The sequence below is a fragment of the Aplysia californica genome, unplaced genomic scaffold, assembly GCF_000002075.1.
Source record: "Aplysia californica isolate F4 #8 unplaced genomic scaffold, AplCal3.0 scaffold00224, whole genome shotgun sequence".
In the NCBI taxonomy this organism is placed as follows: domain Eukaryota; kingdom Metazoa; phylum Mollusca; class Gastropoda; order Aplysiida; family Aplysiidae; genus Aplysia; species Aplysia californica.
Genome location: NW_004797494.1, coordinates 1092115 through 1102343, shown reverse-complemented (window position 1 = coordinate 1102343; position 10229 = coordinate 1092115). Strand labels below are relative to the sequence as shown.

Below are 10229 nucleotides of genomic sequence, written 5' to 3'. Positions count from 1 at the left end.
GGGAAAAAAACACATCAGGGTTCCCACCCAGTTAGAGCGTGTGTGTGTATGTACGTATGTGTATGTGTGTGCGTGTGTGTGTGTGTGAGTATGTATGTACGTATGTGTATGTGTGTGTGTGTGTGTGTGTGTGTATGTATGTATGTATGTATGTGTATGTGTGTGTGTGTGTGTACGTGGTGAAACACCAAACCAATGTGCCAGGATTTGGACAATAAAGAATATGTATCCTATCTTATCTTAAAAAAACACCAAGATGAGCATGAGCAGAACTTGTACCTGATTCTGTCCATGAAATGCTGGAAGTTGTCCACTGTGGTGATGTTATAGTTGTACACTTCAAACTCCACGTCAGGGTTGATCTCCCTGGAAGTACAGCAAAGTTTCCGTTTTAGTAAGAGTTTTACGGCACTTGCAACACAATATGGTCATATAAGTGCTGAAGATCAGAAGCGTTACAAGAGAGTAACAAACACAAAAAAGAAGGAGTTTTTTTTTTTTTTCTCGTAAGAGTTGTACGGTACTTGCAACACAATAAGGTCATATTAAGTGCCGAAGATTAGAGGTGTTACAAGAGAGCAACAAACACAAAAAAGGAGGAGAGATCAGGACGATAGATGTTTGGTAGGAAAGAAGGAGCAAACCACACCACAGCACCTGCCAACCACCAACAAACACTTTTCTGGCACATACAAAACTTCGTGCTAGTGCTAGTTAACATTTAACTATGGTAAAGGACACAACTACAGCAGCCTTATGGGTTTTGTTCTTAATTAATATTATTCCCAATCCGTCTTGAAAGCTCCTAATTTTCCTTTACATTGGCAAGTCCATGAGGGAAGCAATGCTTGAAAACTGAGAATACCTATCTTCCAACACGAAAAGGACTTCAGTACACAAACCCTCAAAATCTTATTAAATATGTTATTTAACATACTGTTTTTGGGACACCTGAATAGACATAAAGGTCTTGCGCATCTAGTGCTCGCGCTCACTGGCAAGTTCTTCACTTTCATAATTTTTATGATAATATAATAATAATGATAGATAATATTTGTATAGCTCAAATCCCCGCTCAACAGCAGGCTCTATGCGCTTCACAATCTATACTATTACCCCAGTAGACCTCGGAGCATTCTGAAACAACCCCAACTTCCTGGGAAGTATACAGTGCAAGCAGCCATTTATAGGCGCTAAACACTAACATACTGAAAAGATCTTTCGCTGATGAGCGTCTGATTTCGCCACGCTGCCTCACATATTTATTTATTCCACCAAATGTATAACTCGTTATCTCTGGTCAGCTGTGCTGGTGAGCCGCTGGCAGTGGCTGGGGCACATTTCTTTACGACGACTTCTACGTCAAATTACTATAAGGCAATTAATAAAAACAGGTATCTTTTTCCGGAGTTCATTTTTTAGATAATGAATTATCGAAATAGGTTCACTTTTAAAAAATTTAATGACAACTTAGTATTGTATGTCAGGTATACGAAACCATTGTTAAGGAGGTACTTGAAAGAAAGATGTGGGGCAGGAGAGCCAGAGGAAGGCAAAGAATAACATGGATGGACAACATAGGATCATGGACTGGAAAAGGCAGAATGTGCAACAGCAGCTCGTGACCGTGAAAGATGGAAGGTCATTATACTTCAACCTCTGAGTCAGAGATGACACCTCCAGGTATCCAGGTACGTCAATTTTAGATTTTATACCAAAACAGGGCCCCGGAAAAGTGGGTTTACCTCCCTCTGAGAAAAAGAGTTAATCCTGCATTTGACGCACAGAAGGGTACAAACAGCCCTCGTGTCCACCTGATTAACTCTTTCTGGACGTATTGCAGATATATCGGTGAGAGTCCACACCCCTGCGGACGTATCGCTGAGATAATTATCGGCTATGATCGGGTGCCTCAGTTTCGTTTTGTTTTAACCTGATCCGTCATTTAAAAATACTTAATATTGTTATCAAAAACTTGGGAAAGATTTAGGAAACGAAAACATCTACTTTCACTTTCTGAAAGCATCGGTTCGGCGAAAAATGAGTGAATTAATTCTTGAGGTCTTGCGTCCACAAAACAATGTAACCGGACACAGTAGAAACATCATAACTCAAACAAAAATTGGAATATTGCCTTCAAATAAAAAGCTGTGCATTCAGAAACTCATGGATTATGCTCTTAGCCTGTATAAGACAAGATAGCTATGCTGATTTACTTTCACATGTTTGATGAGTGTAATTTTTATCATAAAAATTTATATTTTTGATCACCACCATCCATTCTAACCTTTGTAATGCATGCTTACATTCAAAATTATTCCTTATTTCGTGTTTGAATGTATTCCTCATTCAGTTTCCTTCTATTTGATGTATCATGTTACCTTTTGGGCAATGGCTATGCTTATAGAAGTTATTTTGTACATCACCTGCGCAGCCAAATCAAGCCACAGGTTAATTACGTCTAGACCCCCCAAAAACTACGTCCGGGAAGAGTTAAATACTCAGTTCATCTATGGAACTTAAAACAATGGTTGAAAGAGCATTTGAATACCAAGGCCCCAATATCTGGAATGCTTTACCAAGTACTTTGAGAGAGATCAAAACCTTTGATTTATTCAAATGTCAGCTGAAGTCGTTTTTGTTTTTAAATTAATAAGAGGAATATTTGGAATAATTTTCTTTAGTCAGAACACAACGTTTTATGTTACTGTTGTATGTTGTACTGTATTGTAAAGCACTCAGAGCCTGTGTACTTTATTCGGGGTTAAGCGCTATATAAATGTCATTTATTATTAATATTATTATTATTCTTATTCTCACTTGAGAGTCCTCTCCGCTGCCTCCACTTTGCTGAGCCCGGCCTGGTGCGGCTGGTAGAAGAGACGGTTCATGTTGGCCAGCTCCACCTTGTCGTAGTCAAACAGCAGCAACTGAAAACACATTGGACGGAGTGGGGGGATTGGTTGGGTTTTACTTGCAACACAATAAGGTCATATAAGAGTCGAAGATTAGAGGTGTTACAAGAGAGTAACAAAAACAAAAAAAGAAGGAGGGGAGACTTTTTAGTTTTTTAGTTTTAGTAGAGGTTTTATGGCGCTCGCAACTGCATAAGGTCCTATGAGCGCCAGAAGATTAGAGGTGTTACAAGAGAGTAACAAACATAAAAATGAAGAAGGGGAGATAAGGACGATAGATGTTTGATAGGAAAGAAGGAGCAAACCACACCAGAGCACCTGCCAACCACCCACTTGGTTGGATTTGGTTTGGTATGATTCATTTCGGCCCCATCTAGTTTGGTTCTGGTTTTTTGTTTTTTTTTCTAGTTTAAGAGTCCATCCATTTAGTTCAGTAAGACTTTTAGTGCACTTGCAACACAATTAACACTTTGCGGTCACTTGGCGCAATAATGCGACAGTGAAAATTATCCGTTCTGGTCACCTGGCGCAGTAGCTCTGCGTCAGGCACGAGAAGTCCACTGCAGTCGCTCTCCTGGCTGGGGGACTAGACGGGGTATTTTGCACTGCTGGCTGTGTGACTGCAAAGTGTTAAGTTTAGGTTCAGTTTAGTTTAGTAAAAGTTTTACGGCACTTGCAACACAATTAAGTTATATAACAGAAGTACCAAACATTAGAGGTGTTAATAAAGAGTGACAGAAAAGACATTAACAAAAGGAGGAGAGATAAGAACGACCAATGTTTGATAGGAAAGAGGGAAAAAAACACATCAGGGTTCCCACCCAGTTAGAGTCGAGTTGTTATTTCAATTTTGTACAGCACAAATGTTTTGACTAACATAAAATATGTTTTTAGTTTTAGTAGAGGTTTTACTGCGCTCACAACACAATAAGGTCATATAAGTGCCGAAGATTAGAGGTGTTACAAGAGAGTAACAAACACAAAAAAGGAGGGGTGATATAAGGACGATAGATGTTTGATAGGAAAGAAGGAGCAAACCACACCAGAGCACCCGCCAACCACCCACATAAAATATCTGTATAATTGAAACTGAATAACAAACTGATAATAGAACAAAATCAGGAGAAAAAAAAAATGTTCACTAGATTATCAGTTTAAGAAATATACTGAAAAAAGGATACTTATTTCACCTTTTAAATTGGACCAAGAGACATGAGTGTAAGTGCTTTTGGATAGATAATAATAGATAGCATTTGTATAGCGCAAATCCCTGCTCAACAGCAAGCTCTATGCACTTCACAATCTATACTATTATCCCCCCAGGAGACCTGAAAGCATTCTGAAACAACCTCAACTTCCTGGGAAGCATACAGTGCAAGCAGCCATTTATAGGCATTAAAACACTAACATACTGACAAAAAGTTGACAAAACTTCACCTTTCCAATACCGCATCTGGTCAACATCTCTGCCGTGACACTCCCCACTCCACCCACACCCACAACTGCCACGGTGTAGTCACGGATTTTCTGAAAGAAAACAACAAGTACCATAATATGTGGCCTAAATAAGGGTCACCCAATAAAGAAATGAGGAACGTTCTTGTGCATTCTATAAATTCTCGCTTAATGCCCTTGAAACTGGAATATTCAGAGCGATAATTTTATTATAAAACCATCTATTTTATATTTTTTAGCCAATTTTGTCATTTTTAGTTGATAAAAATACCTTACAAAACCTTTATTTATAAAAAAGTAAATGTATTTTATGGGCGAAAAACCACATCACCAGCCATCGTATATATTTATACGATAAAGTACTGCATGAACTGTTGGGAGTTAAAGGCACAAAAAAATGTAAATTTTCTGTTTCCAAGGACTCTCAGGATATGGGAGTTACCCAAGTTTGGCAGCCATTTTCTCAGTAATTTTTATTTTTGAATCCAGGTGACTCTGACTTCCTTCAATCGCAATTAGTATCTCTACTTCTATTCGAGATAGATGGGTACTTTTTTCACCAAAAGGAAAGCAATATTGACGAGCGCCTGATTCTACAACATCCCCACACATATGATCTTCCCACAACAAAATATAACAGCCCCAATGAAGATATTCCAAACAAAATGAAAACTGTTTCAAACTTCTTTAAAAAAAATTATCTTTCAACAAAAGATACAATGTCCCCTTTTGGATTCTTCATTTCTCAAGAAAAGCAGCTGAGACAGTCAAGTTTCACTAAATATATAACGTATACATATACATACTTCATAATTATCCACAATGCCCATCCTTTTCAGCGCCATCAGACGACTGGAACAAAAAAAAAAAAAAAAGAAAAAAAAAATCAGCAAAATTTTGAAAAACAAACTTTAATTACGTAACTAAATACCTCACATGCTTTCTTCAAATATCTGCATCTGTCTGACATAGCAGTGCTAAACATGCTGCTGGTGAATATAAGCATTTCTCACTAGACTAGCATATATGGGGGACGTGCTGACAAAATTAGTTACTCCTCGCAATCCACAAATGGAGATATTGGTCAAATATCGACACTACGATCAAATTTATAGATTTTCTGTTGATGCCATATTCTTTAAGTATAAGATGCCCTTTATCATTTCATACTTATGAATTGTACAAACTTCACCTAAAGCATGATGTGTCCATTTCCAAAGGGCTCGAATCCGAGAGAAGTAACTCATTTTTTCAGCAAGCTTCACACACTATTATGAAGCCAAGAAAGGTGTTGGATTTTTTTGGGGGGTTCTCTCGCAGATTTGCACATTAAAAAAGTGATGGACACCAAAGGCTAAACGACAATTAGAATCATATGTCTAGCCTTAACGGCTTCTTTAACACGATGTTTAAAAGAGTGCAGTTCTTTCAATAAAACCACAGGATCAGAAACATTCACAACCATGAGGAAAAAAAGCAAATCTTTCAAAGCTAATCCTCCCGCCCTTCAGATACTTTAAAAGTAAAACACAAAAAAGCAAACTCAAACCTAAGCATACATGTAATAGAAGGGAAAAGTACAAAATAAGTGGATGCAAACTTCAAAATATTTTTGTAATAAATAGGCTATAGGTCCTTACTGTAACAACAGGCAAGTTTGATGGAAAAAAAGGCAGAGGCAGACAGAGCGAAAAGATACTGGACAAGTTGACAACATGGCCGGGAACAACAAGAACAACAGACACCATCGCTGCACCGCAAGACAGAGTGAAGTGGAGGTCCATGATCGCACATGCCAGTCGAGTCGGCAAGGCACCGGATGATGATGACTGCTCAGGAGAAAAACTCAAGATTCCAAAGTCAGAAAGATAAAAGCAAAGATTTTGTGCTTACCTGTATGGATTGGAGTCCACCACCTCAGAACTCATCTGCTCAATGCGTTCTCTCTTGACTGAACCTTTCATTTCTTCTATTTTCCTCCGTTCATTTTCCAGCTGTTCCCTCAAGTTTTTGATTGTCTGCTGCAGCTCCCCCACCGAAGCCATCTTGTGTTTGTTCTGGGTTTTTAAAAAACAAATTCATGACAATGAGGCGTGACGTCAAAACAAAACAAAATGCTGCCAAAATAATGTCATCATCAAAACATTCAACAAAACAAATTATCTGACAGAAAGAGATGCATTCAAGCAATTTCTTTTCGCCCAATGTTGAACCATCTCTATAAATTCACTGGACTCACTGTGAGGGGATGAGCCATGAGTACCAGTCATTTTGTCGCACGGTCATTTAGTCACACCGGAGCAGTCAAAACGTCACAATTATGTGTGACGAAATGACCGGTTTCCTAAATCATTAGCAGAATATCACATGTCACATGACATGTAGTAGGCTTGCATGGCTTTTAACCCTAGCAACAAAACAGGTTTCCATGGTCCATGCCTACTTTACTTCTCTATATAGAGAGAGATATATATATTACCATTTCATTAACTTTTGTTCTACACTTACTTGCTCCATCATTCCATCCCTGCTCCAGGGCAAACCAAGACTCACTAAATGATCCACTACTCAGAGTCAGAGTACTCTCCAGGAGTGTCTTTTATGGCGCCCTTGGCATGCTGAGATGTGTAGCTGAGTGGACTTCAGTAAAAACCAAAAGAAAAGATGTTCAGTCTAGTGACCTCTTGTCCATGATGATCATAAATCCAGTCGATCCAGATTCGATATTATATAGATCTAGGTCCAGATATTCTAGATCTAGATAATATTATATCGAGAATAGAACATTTAGCAAGCTATAGATCTACTACACATAGTCTCTGTTATATATAGTCCGTCAGGTTGTCCTCAAACACAAATTATGATCTCTCAACCATCAACCCCTCGTGAACCTTCATTATTTAATATAGCTTGCGGATGGGATCGGGTTGGGTCGTATCGGGTCGGGGGCGATCGCCCCACTCGTAGCTTGAAAACAAACAAACTTTCAGGTGACTGAGTCGGGCGATCTGCCCAACCCTCTGATCCCATCTCTAATGGGCACCCCGTAAGTAAAATGCAAACCGAATGCCCTACTCACGGCCTTGATTAATTAATAACAAACGGAAACGCGTTGGCGTTGGTTTTTATGGTAACACTAACAGTCTATATGATTTATGTTGTTAAGGGTTCGTCTGCACCTCTGTTATTCGTGTGGCCTCTAGATCTAGATCTAGATCTAGTAGGCCTAGATCTATATAGACCTAGAATCTAGAATCTATGTTGTTCCGTGTAGGGCCTAAGCCTGCCTAAAGTATTCACAGACAGGTACCTGTACTTGTGTGACTGTGTGTGTGTGTCAAGCGTGACTTTGTATTGTGTGCCGCATGGTGAAAATACACAGGTTCCTTTTGGACAGGGCTTACAACTAGATCTATACAACACAATGGAGTGGGTAATCACAATAAAATCAAATCAAATTGAACAGTAAGGAGCATTGTTGGCTCGGTTTGGGGTGTTGTCACCAGTCGACTGAGTTTCATCAGTTGTCAAACGAATCAGAAAGTGAGACATATGTCTGTGAAATTTACTTCGTAACATAGGACAAAATCAAGCGACATTGATAAGACATAAAAATTTTGTTGTAATAAAGAGTGGGAATATAAGAAATACAAAGAAAATACGCCGTACCTATCGTACTTAGAAGAATTATCTCTTGATCTTGGTCTGCTCAGAACACGACACGATTTCACCGGTGCTGTTTTCTTTCAGCATACGGTGACGACACAGAAGAAAGCAAGAGGAAATAAACGTGAGAATCATTTTGGAACTGCGTTGACTAGAAGACTACAACTTACACTTTTTTGACTGTGTACATAGATCATTATTTTCAATTGTGCCTATAACATATCGGCTCGTTGGTCTAGGGGTATGATTCTCGCTTTGGGTGCGAGAGGTCCCGGGTTCAAATCCCGGACGAGCCCAATTTTTTTTCTCCTTTCATCTCTAAAGTATCTCACAATAAAATTTTTTTATAGTCTCTCTTCTTGACTCGTACGTTGAGCTTTGCTTGTAGTTTATTTGTTTTTTGTTTTTGTTTTTTATTCTTCTCATTTCCCCCAAATAACTACTAAATTTATACGTACCGTACTGTAATAAGTCAGCTGTTACAAGTATAATGTGATCGGGCAATAGATAGGCCTATGGATGCAGAAATAAAATACCTCATGACCTCATGGGTTTCGTTCGTTTTTTTCTAAATACAGCCGACCCTGTATTAAACGGCCACCCATTGTCAAGAAGAAAGTGGCCGTATAACACAGGTGGCCGTCTAAGGCAGGACTGATCAAAATGATGAAGAAAGCAAACCATTCTTTTCTGTGGTCCAAAATCGGGACTGATCTCGGAATTTTGATTGCCGTGAGTGGTTTTTTAAATTGTTTTCTTTTGAAAAAGCGGGGTGGGTGGTGTAAGAAAGGTTTTTCGTTTTAGTAGTTTTTTGGAAGGTTTTTAACGCGCTCGCAACTGATAAGGCCATGAGGCATGAGCGAGGGTTTATCTTTGTTAAATTGTTATTTTGTTGGTTTATGACGGATCACACACTTCTCTCACCAACAGTTGAAAATGTATTGTTCCCATTCGTCAACCTGTGTAAAAAGCGCATTCATCGGAGGTACAAACAATAACGACAGGTGAATAGATAATGAAGCCCGTCCACAGCGTCAAGGGCCAATTAAAAAATTATGAGAAAGTGGCGGGTAATGAGTGACCACGCCTGGCCGTCTGAGGCAGGTAAATTTGACCCGTGCGTTCATAAAAATAAGGGGGCCGCTGCCGCGTTGTTGGACAGGTGACCGTTTTACACAATTAAATTATAGAAGAAAAAAAAACGCTAAAAGGGGTGGGGGTGGGGTAGAAAATGGCCGTTTATACAGGTGGTCGTATTATACAGGTGGCCGTCATGACAGGTTCAACTGTACGTTTCTCTGGGTCTGCCCCTGCCTTGTATCATCTTCCAGTGCCAGATCTGCGACAGACGTCGGCGATCATGGTTCTCCATTCATTCCTTTGCTCGGATACTCTTAAAAAATCTAGATCTACGTTCCCCTGATCTTTCCCTGTTACCCATTTGTTTAGGTTCCCTAAGTATGTTGTTCTGGGCCTACCCCTGCCTCGTTTGCCTTCAATTTTGCCACTGAGAGCTAAAAGTTCAAGACCCTTAATTATGTCTATTCAGGTGTCCTAAAAACTGGATTTGTCACTTCCTGATATTTTTTAACAGTGAGCGTCCCACGGGGCTTCATCAAGCACTACCTCATTTGATTTCTTTTCCTTCCACGATACTCTTAGCAGTCTCCTAAGAAACCACATTTCTGTTGCTTCTATTATTTTCACTGCCTTGTATATCTTCTGTTTTTACCCGCAATTTTTAAAAATGTTTTTTTTGCAATTATAAGATGTTTAAAGCCCATAATTATGCCGAGTCAGGTGTCCCAGAAATGTAGATAAAAAAACTGTTAATTCGATACTAGTTTTCCTTGTCAAGATCTGCTGTTTTCAAAAGAGGCTTCGCTGTGGGTTCTCTGATTGGTGGTAGGGCCCAAATGGTTGGGTGAGGATGGGGGGCAAGGAGATTACTTATGGGGGGGGGGGGTATCTTGAACCAATGTAATATTCCACTTTTGTGAGGTGAAAAAATACAGAAAAAAGGGAGGCCTTGGTCAAGAAAGGCTGCATGGTGTGCAGAGGTCACAAGGAATGTGGGAAATATTGTCCAAGTATTGCAGCATTGAAGAGGCACAGGGCTTTACACAGGAAGAAATGGAGGTGGAGGAAGAAGAGGAGGAAGAGGAGACAGAGAAGGAAGTTGGAACAGGACCC

General features: G+C 39.5%; 1 protein-coding gene and 1 non-coding gene across 2 annotated transcripts in view; one reads left to right on the top strand and one right to left on the bottom strand.

Annotated features, from left to right (window-relative positions):
• Window positions 1-6427, bottom strand: part of LOC101852324 (ubiquitin-like modifier-activating enzyme 5) — a gene marked incomplete at its 5' end in the record, with an annotated part of 21001 nt that extends 14574 nt beyond the window's left edge. The window contains 5 exon segments of the mRNA XM_013083325.2: window positions 280-366; window positions 2821-2930; window positions 4353-4442; window positions 5177-5222; window positions 6264-6427. Coding sequence (XP_012938779.1) covers window positions 280-366; window positions 2821-2930; window positions 4353-4442; window positions 5177-5222; window positions 6264-6427 — 497 coding nt within the window.
• A 1833-nt stretch (window positions 6428-8260) lies between these two features.
• Window positions 8261-8332, top strand: TRNAP-UGG. Its single transcript has one exon. It is a non-coding gene; the product is annotated as a tRNA-Pro (tRNA).
• The last annotated feature ends 1897 nt before the right edge of the window (window positions 8333-10229 follow it).